Source organism: Pituophis catenifer, unplaced genomic scaffold (genome assembly GCF_029215685.1).
Source record: "Pituophis catenifer annectens isolate HBS135680 unplaced genomic scaffold, rPitCat1.0.hap2 SCAF_16, whole genome shotgun sequence".
Classification (NCBI taxonomy): domain Eukaryota; kingdom Metazoa; phylum Chordata; class Lepidosauria; order Squamata; family Colubridae; genus Pituophis; species Pituophis catenifer.
In genome coordinates, this window is record NW_027256896.1 from 21,812,291 (window position 1) to 21,828,119 (window position 15,829).

Sequence of the window (15,829 nt, forward strand, 5' to 3'; positions counted from 1 at the left end):
GTGAGGTGCTCCTGGGGGTGGGGGTGGAGCAGGGCACCCATTGGAGTGTCTGGTTGTGTAAGTAAAATGGTGTGGATGGCCATTGCTAGAAACTCCCAGTTTTTTTTGTGTGTGATTTTCTATTTGACTGGTCTCTTTTTTCCAGTCTGTGGGGAATCCAGATCTAGGCATTGATTCTCTAAAGCAGTTTCTCCTTTGGGGGTGACCTGCATGTTCTCAAGAGCTGCTCAAGACACTTTGGACCGGGATTGTTCTCATTGGGGGGGCAGAGTTTGCCTTCTCTGAGCAGTTTGAATGGCTTTTAAAGCTAACCAGGTGACTATCCTATACTCCCCGCCCTGAGTAGAAATTCCTTGGAGTTTGTGTTCTGAATGGACGGCTGTTAAAAAATGGAACTCAACTCCTTTGCTAAGTTAGTATTTTTTTTATCACGCTGTTTGTCCAAAAGCTGTAGGTTAAGAGGTAGGTTAAGCTGAGTGTTACGGTCTCTGAGTTCTCAGAAGACTTTTGCAGCCAACTAAGGATTTGTGCTGTATATCTCCAGCCTGTTACAAGACCACACCGCAGCCTTCCCCATTTGGACAAGGCCTATCCAGTTGTCTGGAGGGAGACCTGGCCCGAGAAGCAGGCATCCTAGCCTTTCCAGCGTCCTTTGCTTGCCTCTGGCTTAGCAGGGGCTGGAAAGGACAAGGAGGTGGGGGCGACCCAGCAGAAAAAGGGTTGGAAAGATGGGACTCTTGTTGGATGTGGTGGCTGTCGCCCAGGCTGGAGCAATTGTGTAAGAAGTCCAAGCGCACTTCCAGCTCAGAAACTCTGAAGAAGCCGTTCCTTCAGGATCCCAGGTCCCAGTCAACCCAAGGCCCAGTGGGAATCCAAGTCACCGGAAATCCAGAGGTGACTTGCAAGGCAGGATATGTGGTGCTGGTGCCTGCAGAGTGGTGGGGCTGTGGCAAGAAGCCCTGCATCCCCTCTTCCCACCCTTGTAAGGCCAAGCAGCCTGGCAACAGAGAGCTTCAGGAGGATGTCAGCTCCACTTCCACGGGGAAATGATCACTAACAGCCAGAGCCTGCGATAAGGAGAAAGTGGGAGAAGTCAGGATGCCCCTTGGATAGCATAAGGAGGCTGGCTGGGGCTCTGGGACAGCAGGCAGAGGCCTCCTGAGCTCAGCATTAGGAGCTTGGCTGCCCAGCTGCTTTTGAGACCCTGGTGTGTCTGGCTCTGAATGGCCAAGCTGCCCCTAGGGGCAGTCCTGAGGTGGTTGTGACAAGCACAAGAGGGATGTGGAGCAGAACTGAAATCACTAGAGGGGCTGCTTGTGTGATTCAGGGCATGGAGCTACACCCAAGGGCTGACTGCATCCTTGATTTGAGTGGTCCCCATCAGGTAGAAGTGCAAAAAGAGCCTTTGTGATCCCCCCCACCCAGGAGATGGACCCCAGGGTAAGTGTGATTACACACTTCAAATCACTGGCATCCTTTTATGGTAACCGTTTATTGTCCTCTGCCTGGGATCTGAAATACACAGGAGGTAGGGAATATTCTTAATTACCGTATTTTTCGGACTATAAGACGCACCGGTATATAAGATACACCAAGATTTCGAAGAGGGAAGCAAGAAAAAAAAGTTTTTGCCCTTCCTGGCCCCCAGGAGCACTCTGCAGGCTTCCCAAGCCCTCTGTGCATCCCATTTTTCACAAAAAGAGTGTGCAGAGGATTTGGGAGGCCTGCATAGTGGTCCTGGGGGCTGGGGAGGGCAAAAACGCGATGGGGGGGAGGGGGGGCTTGGGAGGCCAAAAGAGGGTCAGGGTTTTTTTTGCAAAAGCAGGGGTGTTTTTGCCCTCCCCAGCCCACAGGAGCACTCTGCAGGCTTCCCAAACCCTCAGTGTGCCCCACGTTTTTGCAAAAATGGGATGCACAGGGCTTTGGGAGGCCAAAAATGGCTGTATTCGGTATATAAGATGCACCAACATTTCCACCCTCTTTTAGGGGGGAAAAAGTGCGTCTTATACTCCAAAATGTACAGTAATAGTCCTTAGTTGTAGATTGGCATCTTTCTAGGCCTTAAATTAGAATGCTAGATGAAATATCAGGGCTTCTAGGGTGAAATTTTACCTCCTCTTGGCTCAGCTTGAATGCCCTCTGGAAGTCAAACACTTTGGCGGACTTGGGCACAATCCACTTCCTTAGCTTCGAGCCGCTCACCACAATCCTAAAAGCACAAATATAATGCCAGTGAAGGAGAGCGTTCCTTGGGGATGTGCCCTTTTGCAAGGGGGCCTCTGGGGAGCCAGAGGGGAGAGAAAGTCCAGGGATAATTTGGCTCTGATGCCCGGTCGTCCTGGATACTGGAGAGCTGTTGCCTTCAGCATTTGTGAAGGCCGCTGCCCCCTCACCTGTCGTAGGCACAGTCGGAGTTACCCACGGTGGTGTCTGTGTCATCTGAGATGAGCCAATGGAAAACCTCGCTGGTGCGCAGACGGACGGAGCTCCAGTCTTTCTTCCCCACATAGCTGCAATCGGCATTAAAATCCCCCAGGAACATGATGTTCTGCCAAGCAACAGGTTATGGGAAAGGTGCGGAGGTTGACGTCTTATGTGTTTCCTGGATCTGCCCGGGTGGGGCTCTCCCTGCCTCTCTGGGTAGCCAGCTAGCTGCTCTGATTAACTCTCCTCCCACCCTTTCCCAACCCTGCAGTTGAGACAATAAAGGCTGATGCTACTTTTGTTGTAACACTTGACACCCAACCACCTTCCGCCTGGCATCCTCCAGAGCGTGACAGTGTCTCCCTGCACTTCTGGAGGAGGCCAGTTTGGAGAAAGCAGGCGAAGTGGGTCCATCAGAAGCTTCTGCATGGGCCAAAAGGTGTCCTGAAGAATGGCTCCTCTGCATGCAACGCTCACAGCGAGCAGCAGGGCCTCTGCTCACCCCGCGGGGCCCAGCTGCTTACATCAGTCTGCCACTTGTCAATGATCTTCAGATAGACGTCGTAGAGAGCATCGATTTCTGCCACAGCCTCACTGGGAGGGGTATGAAGGGGCACCAGCACCAGCTCGTTCTCTGCAAAAGAACCAAGTCAGTGCCCCAAACGGCACTGGTCCCATGGTTACCCCCAGGAGAGAACGGGATGGGCGGGTATGGAGCAGAATCTGTGCCCTGAAGCCTTTAGGAAAGGAATAAGAATGGCTGCTCTGGGAAGGTGGTGCCTTGTGGATCTGTTGGCCTAGCCGTTGTCTTGGACCCCTGGCCTCCTGCCTGCTTCCCCAGAGCATTCCTTCCTTGATCCGATTTGTTCCCTGACTTGGACTGCAGAAAATGCCGCTCTTAATCTGGTATGAAAGTGGCCCAGCCTTTGGCTTCACTCACTTGACCTAGAAGCAGCGAACTTAACGATGAACGGAGGCCTGCTGAAGGTGCTGTCGGGGTTGGGGTACTGGTCCTGATCCACAAGAGAGAAGCTCTGTGTCCTGGAAGGGAAGCCGAGACAGTGAAAGGAGGAGGACTGGGAAAGGGGCCAGCCTCGCTTTCTGAGAAGGGCACCTGCAAGCCCTACCTGTACAGGAAGAGATACATCTCTTTGTAGTTCTCCCGGCCCAACGACTCGCTGGTCACGTAGTCATAAGAGTGCTTGGAGGCTCTGCAAGACAAGAAATGGTACAGCAGCCCCAGGGCTGTGGTCTGAACAGGGCAGCCAAGCAACCCCCCCCCTCCCCATCTCAGGCTGGTCCTTTCAGCACTTCGGGTGTTTTTTCCAAGCCTAGGCAGGGACCACGACCTGCCCAGAGTTCCTCCTGTTTAGTCCTTGCTGCGTAAACCAGGCAGGCGCCATTTTGCCCCGGGAGTGCATTTGGCAAGGGAGAAAACCAGCCACGAGCCTCACTCCTCACCCCGCTGACTCCAAGCCGCTTCGTTACCTGTTGAGTCGCTCCAGCAGTTCCTGGACTGCGCTGAGATCAGCATCCCTCACCTCTTGCACTAGGACAAGGTCGTATCGGGACAGGATCTGAAATGGGCGAGCACAGCTTGGGTGTGAATGGCAGGTGCTGGCATGGGAAGGTGGGCAGAAGGGCCCTCTAGGCAGATGGGAGCCAGCTGCCCCCACAGGTGGACCTGACAGGGCCCTTCTTCCCAACATACTTTTCAGCACCAATACCTCTGAGCAGGGACGCCATCTACTGACAAGTCACCTTCCTCTGCTTCTGAGCTGGCCTGCCATCTGACCACTAACAGTTACCTGCCCTCACCTTCACAATAATTTTGGAAACGCTCTGGTCTGACAGTTTGGTGTCTCCAAAACTCCGGATGTTGAAGGCACAGATGTGCAGGGCTGCTGCTGCATGGAGCATCGAGGCCAGCCCAGGGAAGACAGCTGCTAGTTTCATGCTGCTGCCTAAAGTGGGGGGGGGGAGAGAAGAGGGATGTGGACGAGGCAGAGCGGCTACCCACAATTTGACTTCATGGTCAGCTGCTACTGTGGCTTTTCCCAACTGGTGGTGGGGCTGCACTGACAGCCCCCAAATGGCTCTCTGTTGCTCTGTCCGTTTTCAAACTGGAGGTGTGTTTCCAATGCAACCCATGAGATGCAAGAGCAGAAAACCATCTGAGAAGCCTCCCCAATGCTCCCCTTAGGGCCACTCAGACAGGAGCAGCGCTGGGCTCCCTGGGGCTCTTGGGAAGTCAGCCCGGATCTTCCTGAATTTCTCAAAAACAGACTGGGAACCTTGTTCGTCTGACCATGTGCAGCTCATCCCAGTTCCTCCCCAAGCAGAGAGCCTGAGATGGTCCCTGCTCGACTTTGTGGCCCTGGACCATGGCTCCCCTGCCCATCTGCTCTGTTCTCCAGACGGCATCCCTGGCCTCTTTAGAGATTCAGCAGAGAAGACCAAAAAAGCCCTGCAGATTTCACTGAATTGGGCCTGAGATCATCTGACTTAGCATATTTATTACTTACAATAAATGCCAAACAAACCAGTTCAGTAACATAATAAAGGATGCGTGCTCAAGCTGACCACTCTGCTGCACCGCCTGTCTTCATTTCCTCAATTTTTTTGGGGCAGCCATGCTCTGTTCCTCCCCCACCCATTACACTTGGGGAATGCAGCTGGCTGAGCCCTTCCTGCTGGCACTGCTTCGCTTTGCTGTCAGCCCCCTTCCTTGCTGCTGGACCTCAGCTTGGCCTTTGGACTGCCTCCCTACGGTGGAGGGCTTCTGGTGCAGAGCACCCTAGGGCTGAGCAAGGAATTTCCCCCTTCTGTGAGAGAGTTTATTCTTCATTAGAGCCATCCCAGCTGTTGTCTATTGCCAAACCTCCTCCAAGGTTTTGTCGCTGTGAGCTCCAAAAGCTTTGTGACAATCTAACCAGCAGTTCATTTCCTTGAAGGGATCCCAAAAGAAGAGGGAGCAAGGAGGAGAAAATGCCCATTCCCTCCCCCAAAGGCAGAGCCAGGGAGCTTCGAAGGCCTCCACTAAGAAGGTGCCTACCTTGAATTCCTTGAAGTCCAAAGGTGGCTTGGCAGAGCCTCTAAACTCCCTCTGAGCCCTGGTGTATCCGGCTTCTCCCTCCGTTTGAAACTGCGCCAGGTATTAAGGGGAGAAGAGAGATACCTCCGTCCCCCCCACCTGCCATTTGGCTGCAGTGATGCAAGGGCCCTGCCCTGGTGGGGGTGGAGAGGATGCTCTGAGTCTTGCTGACTCCACCCTGGGAAGCCCCGGCAGCTCTTGGCTCACCAAAGCCGCAGAAGCTGTTGCGCAGGGGTTGCTCTTCCTCCCTTCCCACACAGCCATTGCTCAACTCTTGGATGGTCAACAGGTTGAACTTGCTAAGCACGCAGGTTTGCCGAGAATTTTTACCAGTTGGATTTTAGCTGAAGACTTGCTGCCCCTTGCCCAAAGGGCTGAATCCATCCTGGGCTTGCCCAATGACTTCTCAATTATAGAACAAACTTGTCACTCAAGATTTTAAAATTGGGTTGAAATGTTCTTCCAGTTTTAGAATGGAATGTGGAAAACATGCTGAGCTGGAGAATTGCCGAGGGCCAAGCATGCCATGTAAAAAGCCAACTGGAGTGGGACCGCAGAGCAACTTGAACAGCAGCCTTGGAAGACAAAGGGGAGACTATCCTGTGGGTCCATCCTTGGGGTCAGTGGAGGCAGAAGTGGGGTATGAATTGGGGAGAGGAGGGGGAAGAGTCCCTGCTTGCTCTTCCCAGGCAGGGATAAGGGTCCTCATCCGAAGCAGTGATGGTGAATTTGGGGACCAAGATGGCTGCTCCCAGTTCCAAAGAGCTGTGCCCAAGGGAATCCAGGTAACCCTTGGCAGCTCAGCAGAGCCTGCTTAGAGACGTCCAACCAGACCGACCCTTTGCATTCACACATGATGTAGCTGCTTTGTGTCTCACGTGAACCCAGTCGTGGTGGGTTGTCCTTGGATTACAGTAACTCAGTTGTAGTATCCAGAGTAAACTATGGTCCCTCATGATGCCCATTTGCCTGACAGGTGGACAAGCCCAGAAGCAGCAGGGTGGATGCTGGCTGGCTGAGGGGGATGGTAGACCTGACTGGTGAGAGCAGCTGGAAATGGCCGGCCATCTTTCACAACTGCTGTGGCTGCTGCATCCTTTGCACAACTCTACTCTTGTGCTCTACAGGATGCAAGTGGCCTTGGGAAAGAGCCCTCAGCTTGCTGCAAGGCTGGATAGTTCGCAATCTCTGGACCCAGTGTGCGCTGCACCTCTTTGGCCCCCGTGACTGGCCAATAGCAGCCCATCACCTGAGGCATTGGAGTCAGGCTGAAACCCTCAAGGGGTTTGCAAGGGGTGAGAACACTTGAGGAGCAGCCAGGGCAGCAATGACTGGGGCTGGCAATCCCTCAGCTCAGGGGGTGTAACAGCCCCTTTTGGCACAGGCATCCAGGCTGAAGGATTAAGGCATCTCCTGGCAACCTTCTGGGGGTGTGGGTGGTGGATGTCCCAACAGCCAGCAGCCGGGCCAGGGTGGGCTGCACAGCTTCTGTCTGCACAATACCTGGGCCTGGACAGTCTCTGGCTGCAAGGAACGCGCCCTTGGCTGCCCTGGAGGGGAGTGGCCAGGCAGAGGCACCTTTCCGGTAACCAGCCATGTTCTCCAGGTGCTTATTTGTTCTCTGTGAATATTTTTCATTTGGCATTGTTGTCACTCATCAAATCCATAAAAGCATTTGAATGCAACTAATCTTTTTATTATTTAAGCTTCTGTTTGTCAGAAAGAGCGCCTGCTGAGGTTTTACCCGTCTCCTGGGCCTGTGAAGGGAGTCATGCTAGGCTCTGAGGGAATCAAAGCGGCTTCTTCGAACTGGCTGGCTAGGCCTGGAAGGCTCAGGTGGATTTCAGGGTCACCTCCACCGGGAAATGGTCACTTACAGCCAAGGCCTGCCAAGGGCAAACATACACATTAGAGCAGGAGCCAAATTTCTGGATCAGGCTCAGCGCTGCTGTGTTCAAGAATGGGCAGCAGGCCGCAAAGCAAACCTTCCATAATGCGTCTCCAACACAAGGATTTGGGGTGGAGAACCTTGGAACCTCCAGCCCTCTTTTGTAACAAGGGAAGCTGTGGCAGAGCCCGGAGTCATGCCCAAAAAGCAGCTCTCGTCCCCTGGCCTCAAACCGCTTCAACTCACAAAAGTGGTTTTTCTCTTGGGAAGGGTCAGAGAGGCCCAGAGTGTGTTCCAGGATGGAGGCAGTTTTCAGGTTCAGACAACCCCTCCTGACCCGCCAGATGTTTCACCCCTCCTCTCTCTTCTCCCCCAGAGGTTGCGAAGGAACTCTCACATCTTTGGAGCTCAACTTCAGGGTCTTCTGGAAGTCGTCCACTTTGGCTGTTGCAGGCAGGATGCTCTCTCTCAGCTTTGAACCCACTGCCACAATCCTGAAGCCAGACACCGTTGGAAAAGAGCACATGAAGCCTGAGGGTGACGGGAAGCTCAGGGAGAGCTGAAAGCTTTGTGAAGGGAATTGGAGGTGTGGTTGCTAACCATGGATGAAGCAAGAGAGATGGTTTTAAAACGGGACTGTGCCAGTTGGTGGGCAAGGAAGTCCTTCTGGGCACCTGCCCAAATAAGAGTATGCTCCTTCTAGCATCTGGGCAGGTAAATGCTCTGCGGCTGTTCCTGGCCTTCCCAGGGAGGCCTCTGATTAGCGCTGGCTGGGGATAGACTGGTCAGTCCCAGCCATGGCTGGCTGGCGAGTACTGAAGGCAGCGGCTGCCTGCACGGGAGGTTGTAAGAAAAGGGTGCCCGCCATCTCCCCCTCTGCCCAACTGAGAGCTGCCCACTCCTCCCACCTGTCGTAGGCACAGATGGTGTTGGTCACCGTGGTATCTGCCATGTCTGGGATGAGCCACTGGAAGTCCTTGCTGGAGCGCAGGCGGATGGAGGGCCAGTCCTCCGCCTGGACGTAGTTACAGTCGGCATTGAAGTCTCCCAGGAGGAGGGCATCCTGCCAGGGGAAAGAGTAGCATGTGTCCGCCTGGCACTGGGGTGGATGGCAACTATTCCACCAGCCCGCAGCTCTCCAGCTTTGTGTTGAAGGGGAATGGGGCCCTGGAGCCCTTCCAAGGGAGGCGCTTACCGTGGCCCCCCACCTGTCTTTCACATCCTGGTAGACGTCATAGAGAGAGTCAATCTCAGTCACTGCGGCTTCAGGAGCTGCGTGCAGGGGCACCAGGACCAGCTCTTCCACCGCTGGGGAGGGGGGTGGCAAACAGAGAAGGTGGCTTGCAGAAGAGACTCCCCCCCAGCCTAAATGCTTCCCTTTGCCAGGTGTTTCCCCTCTCCCAGAAGTTGCTTGGCCTACTTTTTGGGGAGGGCTGCCCTGCACCAGCCTTTACTCTTTGCTGCACTGAACTGTACCAAGACGCCGGCCGGCCACAGCCTGGCTTGCCAAGCTTACAGGCCACCTGAGAAGTCCAGCAGGGCTGCTCACCTGCTTGAGGGACAGCAAATTTGACAATGAAGGGCTCCCTGCTGAAGTTGCCGTAGGGCTCACAGCCGTCGTCATAATAGTAGCTCTCCACTGGAGAGACCCTGTCCTGCCTGGACCAAGAGAATAGCAGCCACCAGTTTCTCCCCCTCCGGTGGCTCTTGTCCTCCCCCACTGCTAAAGATCTTCCCCTCGGAAGCTGGAGGGGCAGATGGGGAAGGGTGGGAAGGGAGAGGAGCAGAGGGATGGCAGGCATTTATTTTATAAATAAATCTCCCATCTTTCCAACAAGGATGTCTGAGGGTATTAAGAACAAAGCAGAAAAACAATTAGTCTATAGAAAACAAAGCAACAACAGCAAAGGATTTCAAAGCCTGGTGTGTGTGTGTGTGTGTGTGTGTGTGTGTGTGTGTGTGAAAGAGAGAGAGGGAAATGCACAGAATAGTGAGGAAAAGGAGACTTGCTGAGATCCAGAAACTGACTGGCAGCAGCAGCAGCAGATCAGCAACGATTTTCAGGATCTCTTTGGCAGCTGCCTGGGTGATGTTTCCACTTGGGCCCTACCTGTAAACGAAGAGGTACTGCTCCTTATAGCTGTTGCGCCCCAGAGGCTTGCTGATCAAGTAGCCGAAGGGATCTGGCGATGCCCTGGTGAAGAAAGATCATGCTGGGGGGCAGTCATCTCCACCAGGCCTGCTGAACTCTGTACTTGCTCAAGGGTCTCCCAAAGGAAAAATCCACCCACCAGGAAAAAGCATTTGCTAGGGAGGCGGAGGTCTCCACACTGCTTTGCCTCCATAAGGGGCTTCATCCCCCTCAGCAGCTGTGAAACTCACCCATTGACTAGCTGCATCAGCTTCTTGACTGCGCTCAGGTCAGCGTCTCGGACTTCCTGGATCAAGACAAGGTCGTAGGCGGTCAGTATCTGGAGGGACAAAGCAGAGGAACCTGTCTGTCTGCAGCAAAAGAGGGCAGGCAGCTCTGGGTCAGCAGGCTGAGAGAGAGCGATCTGGCCGAGTGGGGCAGGCGAGCTCTGAGGCAGCTGGGACCTCAGCCCAAGGAAAGCTGCTCCTGGGCCATGGATGGGCACGAGGGGACGATGGGCTAGGCTGCCAGAGAAGAGTCTCCCCAGTGCAGTCAGAGGGACTCACTCTGACAATGCAGCTGGAGATGGTCTGGTTGGACAGCTTTTTGTCCCCAAAAGCCCTGATGTTGAAAGCGCCGATTCTCAGGGAGAGGGTGAGCTGCAAGAGGGAAGCCACCCCAAGGAGCGCCAGCAAGAGGGTCTTCATGGCCTCGTCCTGTACAAGAGAAGGGAGCATGGAGGGTGTGACACTGGCGCTCCCAGGAGGCAGCTGGGCCCTGCGCTTTCTGCCAAGCGCAGAGAGCGCTTGGCTGCCAGGGCAACCAAGAAGCATTCCTGATGTGTTGATAGGACATTATCCAAACAGGGTGAAGAAGAAAGCTGGCCTGGCACAATGCTTGTAGTGGCATGAACCTCTGCAGCAGGTGCGCTCAGCCATTGGTCAAATGCAAGGGGAATTCTCTTGATTTGCTTGTAAACTTACAACAGAGGCATTTGCCACGCTCCATAATTTCAGGTGTCTACAAATGCCACAGAATCATGCAGGAGGTGGCACTTCACTTGAATTTGGAAACTTACACGTGGGGCAGGGGAGGGCACTTCACCATCCCTGGGGAAAATCAGAGGAGAATTTGGAAGGCTTTCGCTCGATTAGCTGACAGAGTTGGATGCCCTGGGCTTGGCGATGATGAGCATATCAGCCAGGCAGTGAATGCAAGATGGGAAATGAACATTTCCCCCCCAAGGAGGATTTTGGATGGACTGCTGTCCTGTGGCTGGGAATTTCTGAAGACAGCACTGCTACATCCAGTTGTTAGGGCCGGTTTTCCTGGCAGACAGGTAGGGTAGAGATGCAGCCAGGTGAAGGCACGGAAAGACATGCCAGAACTGGGGACAAAAGCACCAATCTGAGAGGGACTCACCCTCTCTTGGTTTTTAAGCCAGCACCTTCACCACTAACCCCACCTGGCTCTCTAAGTGCGCTCAGGAGGCACTTAGGCATGGGAGCATCCTGCTCCCTCTGTCCAGCCAAACTCTGAGGGTCAGAAAGGTCTCACCCCCAGTGCTGGTGTCCCCTGATGCTCTGGGTCAGCCAAAGGAGGGCTTCGAAAAATGTTCCAGGAGGGGCAGAGCTGCTCCTTACCTGCACAGGTCCAGTCCTGCTAGTGGGGTAGCAGATTTTCTGGCTCCCTTAAATAGGCTGGACCCCTGGCCTTGGCAGCTGTTTATTCTGTTTCTTATCTGAGTAGGTGTTGGCATCGGGCATGCCTTCTTGACGTCAGCAGCAATATGGTCCAAGGGCAGATGGGCATTGCACCAACAGCAGAGAACATGTGGGGAAACTCCCTAAGTGATACGGCCACGTGTTCTACGAGCAGCACCCAGACCGTTGCTTGCGATGCCAACCGCTTTAACACTGATGCCCAATGGCCGCGTGGAAGGCCAGAGCTAAGCTGGCAGGGCACAAAGAGAGCACGAAGACCCTCCAGTTCGGCGGAACCTGATCGCGTGGATGGTGGGGAAAGGCCAGGCTGAAGAAGACGACCTGAGCGAGCAGGGGCCGCAGGGGCGCTTTCTGCCAGGGGAGGACCCAGGAGCTGCGCGGCCCACCCTGAAGAGGACGTTCAGGGCCTCTTCTGCCCTCTGGGCTGGGCCTCCTCGCCCACCACGTTCTGCCCTCGCGGCCGCAGCTCCGGATCAAGGTCTCGGGGCGCACCTGGCCGAGCGGGGCCTTGAAGCGCACCTGCCGGCTTCTCAGCTCCCGAGCCAAGCCGGCCAGCGTGGCAGCCTCCCAGGGGGCCGGCAGGGGCGGCTCCCCGGAACGACGGGGACAAGGACGAGGCATCGCGGGGAAGCGGGGGGGGGGGGAAAGGCTTCCCGGCGAGCGGGCTGGCATCTCCCCGCTCCACCCCACCACCCCCAACCACCCAGACTGGGAACCAGGCGGGCCACGTGCGCGCGGCGCTGCCGGCAGGGGGCGCTGCGGAGCTCCGCCCTTTTTGGCCCGAGCGGGCCGCCGTCGCTCGCGGCTGAGCGCGGCGGCGGCGGGGAGGTCGGCCATGAGCGAGGTCCGCCACGCGCTGCTCCGCCGGGACGCGCTGAGCGCCGCCAAGGAGGCGCTCTACCACCTGGACGTGCTGGTCAGCGGGCAGCTGCAGAGCGCGGCGGCGCTGCCGCCCGGGGACGCGGGCCCGGTGGAGCTGCTGGAGGAATTCGTCTTCCAGGCGCTGCAGGAGCGCGGCGGGGCGCAGCCCAAGGTGGGCGGGCGGGCGGGCGGGCGGGCGGGCGGGGGGGGGGGGGTCCCTGGGGGCCCGTGGGGGCTGCGCGCCTGACGCCCCGCTGTGCCCGCAGAGGCTGTCGGCGGTGCAGGAGCTGCAGCTGCTGGAGACCCTCTGCGGCTACTTCCAGGAGCAGAGCAAGGAGGCGGTACGGCAGGTGGTCTTCTCGGCGCTCTTCGCCCCGCAGGGCAACAAGGCGGACGACAGCCGCATGGCGCTGCTGGGCAAGCTGGTCTCCGTGGCCGTGGCCGTCGGCCGGGTGCCCGTGCTCGAGTGCGTGGCCTCCTGGCTGCAGGTGCGCCCCCGGGAGGCGGCGGTGGGCGGGCAAGGGTCCCAGCCGGCCTCACCCTGACCCAAGCATGGGCTCTGTCTTGCAGCGTACCCCGGCCGTCTACTGCGTGAGGCTGGCGCGGGCGCTGGTGGACGATTACTGCAGCCTGGGGCCCGGCTCTGTCCAGACCCTCCAGCACATCTTCAGCGCCAGCCCTCGATTCTGCTGCCAGTTCATCACTGCCGTTGCCATGCTCTACGACCTGTCCTCAGGTACCGTCCTCTCTGCCCGAGGGACGCGGGGGCTGCTGCTCACATTCAGCCATCCTGTATGCGCCACGGGGTCCTGGCTCCAAGAGTCCCAGCTGGTCCTAATGCCTGCGCCTGGCTGGGATGTTGTAACTGGCCTGCAGATAACTGGGCAGGGCCAGGGGTGATCTACCTTGCCCATGACCCCAGGGCTCCTGGGGATCCTAATTGCTGCAATGAGTGCTTGTGGGCACCCACCCTCCGGGTAGGTACTTTAAGGTGGCTGAGTAGTCGGCTCTTCTGGCCTATCAAAGTGTTTGTGTTCCTTTTGCTTCACTAACACAGTTATTCAGTCTTCGTTAATCTTTCTGCGTTATTAGCTGCCTTGGGTGTTTCACGGGGAGGTTCTTCCCAGTTGTAGTGAAATAAATGTGGCCATTGTTGAAACGCTGTGACAGACAATGGCAGAGGCAGTATCTGGAAGTAAGGGGAAGCTAATGTCCAGTTCTAGAACATGTAAACACAAACCGTTCTAGAACAACTGAGATCCACTTTGGTTTAATAGTTCAGATACTGGCCTAGAGACCAGGAGATGGAGAGTTCTAGGCCTCCCTGGGGGCATGAAAGCCGGCTGGGTGACTTTGGACCAGTCGCTGTCTCTCAACCCAACCGACCACACAGGGTTGTGATTGTGTGGAAAATAGAAGGAAGGAACATTAGTTATGTTCACCGCGTTATAAAACTAATAAAGGTAAGATTAAAAAAATCCAAATCTATTTTCCACCCAAGAGTCCCTACATATGTTAGCTGAGCCACATGTTGATTGGCTGCTATCTCCCCACCAACATTTTGTTGCCCTTTTCCAGATGAGCTCATCCCTTCCCCTGATTTGCTGGAGATGATCATCTCCTGGATCTTCGAAGACCCTCGGTTGATCCTGATCACCTTTCTGAACACACCAATTGTAACAAGCCCACCCATTGGCTTTCTTGAGCTCACCCCACTCTGTGGCCTGATCTGCTGGTGTGTGAAAGCCCCGTTGGCTTACAAGAGACGAAAGCTGCCTCCCTCCAATGGGGCTCTTGGCGGGAAGATGGACTTGCCGGACAGCTTTGACAGGGACTGTCACCTGCTATATTCCAAGCTGCACCTCAGCATCCTTCAGGTGCTGATGCTGCTTCAGGGGCACTTGACCGAGAAGAACCTGTATGGACGTCTTGGGCTGGTGACTGGGGAGCAAATGGCTTCCCTGGTGGAGGACGTGCGCCTCCTCTCTGACAAGCTGAACCCTCTCCACGCAGCCAAGGAGATCGAGCTGGCACTGGACCGGCTGGCCCAGGTCTTGCAGGTGGCCATGGCCTCTGGAGTGTTGCTTTGGACAAGAGGTAAGTATTTGTGCAAATGGTCAACCTGAGGGTGCGCTTTTGAGCAGAGAAAAGGGGGGGACAAAGTGAAATCTCTATTTCCAGATCTGCTCCTTCTAATTTCCCTTATGCTCCTGCAGCCTTCTCTTAGGTAATCTGGGGCAGTCTTGGGTGGGGCAGTTGTAAAACAGCAGATGGACCACATTGATTTTTACCCCTTATTCTAATTACTTTGTTCTCTGCTTTCAGAGAATCTAAGGACAGTGTGCTCTGGACTGCCGCATAACAAGTAAGGAAGTGTGCCATACTTCACAGAAGCAGGGCAGGGGAGCGATGCTAACCCACCCACCACTGAGACATGTCTCTTCTCCTTCCTCCGCAGCTTGCTCCAGCTGGTGATTTTGGGTCCAGTCCAACCGCCAGCCCATGCTGCTCTGCCCCCAGGATTTTATCCCCCCATCCATACCCCTCCGCTTGGATACCCTACCCACGCCGCTCACCCTGCTCATCCTGTGCAGGCCTTCATGCCGGGCATGGCATTTCCATACCGGCCCATTCGCTGAAGGCTCGGCTCCAGCACTTCAACTTCTCCATGCCTTGTGGAAGCCTTAGAAAAAGAGCCCATTGTTTTGGGGTTGTGTTGGGGGGGATTTCTATATTTATTAGAGAAACAAGTCTTAGAGAAAGAGATTGTCTATTCTGGGAGGAGAGAACTGATGGTGCTGGACATTAACAACGGGGACTTAACACCGATGCAGGCATAATGGATCGGCCATAAGATGTACAGTTCCAGCTTTTGAATGGGCAAGAGCCTTTTCCTTCCTATTGTTGACTTGGTATGATTTTTAACTACAGAGGAAGGCAGGATTGTGGGGGGTTTTTTGCCAATTACCTTTTTGGGTAACTTTTTTTTTCCGTTCCCCCAAACAGAAGGAATGGATAGTTATGTAAAAATGGCAAAAGGAGAGGTAAATCACATTTTGTAAGCTTTTTGGTCAGTCTTTATGTGGAAAACCTGAGTGCATTTTTAAAAACAGATTTCTGCTTTAAAACTCGTGGTCTCTAGCATTTTCTATACAAGGAGTTGGATAGTAAATCCAAATTTGATTAGAGAAAATGTTCACTGAAATATCTTTTTAGTTAGCTGACAAATTATGATTAAGACTATTTTATAGGTCTACTTGGAAGAGTTTACATTCTGTAGCAAAGATCCCTCCCTTTAAAAGTGTATGACATCCTCAAGAGATGATTTTCCAATTTTAAATGCATTTTATAGTTAAGGAGAAGATGTATTCTGGGCCCCCATTCATCCCTGGACTTGAGACATCAGCTGCTTGTTGGACCTTGACATTTGACAGAAACCACAAATTCGTTAATGACTTGTTTTAAATGCCAGATTTCTTCCTGGTTTAAACAGTGATGCTCTCTCAATCTTTGAAATATGGATGGATGACTTATATATTAATCAAAACTGAAGGAATTGGCTTTGCAGCAGAGAAAAGTAGGTGTTTTGCCCAAATCGCTTTTGGGAAGAAGCCTGGTCTGAAAGTCAATAGGCTGGACCTCAATGCAAGTTAGATTTATTTCTTGGCTTCTGTATAGAGCCATCAGATTAGGAATTCCAGTATTTC

The 15,829-nt window shown here is 54.5% G+C and overlaps 3 protein-coding genes across 4 annotated transcripts; 1 reads left to right on the top strand and 2 right to left on the bottom strand.

The window, feature by feature from the left end:
* Window positions 1-455: 455 nt before the first annotated feature.
* LOC139325524 (deoxyribonuclease-1-like 2) lies at window positions 456-4,380 on the bottom strand. Its single transcript, XM_070955451.1, has 8 exons — window positions 4,243-4,380; window positions 3,913-4,001; window positions 3,552-3,635; window positions 3,365-3,465; window positions 2,949-3,058; window positions 2,394-2,548; window positions 2,113-2,209; window positions 456-1,067 (listed from the first exon to the last, which is right to left on the bottom strand). Exons 1-8 carry the CDS (start codon window positions 4,378-4,380, stop codon window positions 1,014-1,016), a joined length of 828 nt encoding a protein of 275 aa, XP_070811552.1. The 3' UTR covers window positions 456-1,013.
* Window positions 4,381-7,235: 2,855 nt separating this feature from the next.
* On the bottom strand, window positions 7,236-10,370 carry LOC139325523 (deoxyribonuclease-1-like). Its single transcript, XM_070955450.1, has 8 exons — window positions 10,104-10,370; window positions 9,789-9,877; window positions 9,517-9,600; window positions 8,956-9,065; window positions 8,602-8,714; window positions 8,315-8,469; window positions 7,804-7,900; window positions 7,236-7,404 (listed from the first exon to the last, which is right to left on the bottom strand). Exons 1-8 carry the CDS (start codon window positions 10,368-10,370, stop codon window positions 7,351-7,353), a joined length of 969 nt encoding a protein of 322 aa, XP_070811551.1. The 3' UTR covers window positions 7,236-7,350.
* Window positions 10,371-12,091: 1,721 nt separating this feature from the next.
* Window positions 12,092-15,250, top strand: INTS15 (integrator complex subunit 15). Of its 2 annotated transcripts, none has more exons than XM_070954982.1 (6): window positions 12,092-12,294; window positions 12,389-12,610; window positions 12,693-12,858; window positions 13,701-14,219; window positions 14,448-14,487; window positions 14,581-15,250. In XM_070954982.1, the coding sequence occupies exons 1-6, from the start codon at window positions 12,097-12,099 to the stop codon at window positions 14,759-14,761; spliced, it is 1,326 nt and encodes a 441-aa protein (XP_070811083.1). In that variant the 5' UTR covers window positions 12,092-12,096; the 3' UTR covers window positions 14,762-15,250. The 2 variants fall into 2 exon arrangements, with proteins under 2 accessions (XP_070811083.1, XP_070811084.1); XM_070954983.1 differs by having other exon boundaries at window positions 12,446-12,610.
* Window positions 15,251-15,829: the final 579 nt, after the last annotated feature.

What these genes read in the sequence shown, in the direction of transcription:
- LOC139325524 (XM_070955451.1), bottom strand. Translation starts at nt 4,380, where the DNA reads ATGAAACTAGCAGCTGTCTTCCCTGGGCTGGCCTCGATGCTCCATGCA. An exon ending in ATGTATCTCTTCCTGTACAG is followed by an intron (nt 3,466 to 3,551) that starts GTAGGGCTTGCA and finishes CTTCCCTTCCAG; the next exon opens with GACACAGAGCTTCTCTCTTG. An exon ending in TCCGACTGTGCCTACGACAG is followed by an intron (nt 2,210 to 2,393) that starts GTGAGGGGGCAG and finishes TTGTGCTTTTAG; the next exon opens with GATTGTGGTGAGCGGCTCGA.
- LOC139325523 (XM_070955450.1), bottom strand. Translation starts at nt 10,370, where the DNA reads ATGCTTCTTGGTTGCCCTGGCAGCCAAGCGCTCTCTGCGCTTGGCAGA. An exon ending in TCTCCAGCTGCATTGTCAGA is followed by an intron (nt 9,878 to 10,103) that starts GTGAGTCCCTCT and finishes TTGTCCCTCCAG; the next exon opens with ATACTGACCGCCTACGACCT. An exon ending in AAGACAGGTGGGGGGCCACG is followed by an intron (nt 8,470 to 8,601) that starts GTAAGCGCCTCC and finishes TTCCCCTGGCAG; the next exon opens with GATGCCCTCCTCCTGGGAGA.
- INTS15 (XM_070954982.1), top strand. Translation starts at nt 12,097, where the DNA reads ATGAGCGAGGTCCGCCACGCGCTGCTCCGCCGGGACGCGCTGAGCGCC. An exon ending in GCTCTACGACCTGTCCTCAG is followed by an intron (nt 12,859 to 13,700) that starts GTACCGTCCTCT and finishes GCCCTTTTCCAG; the next exon opens with ATGAGCTCATCCCTTCCCCT. An exon ending in AGTGTTGCTTTGGACAAGAG is followed by an intron (nt 14,220 to 14,447) that starts GTAAGTATTTGT and finishes CTCTGCTTTCAG; the next exon opens with AGAATCTAAGGACAGTGTGC.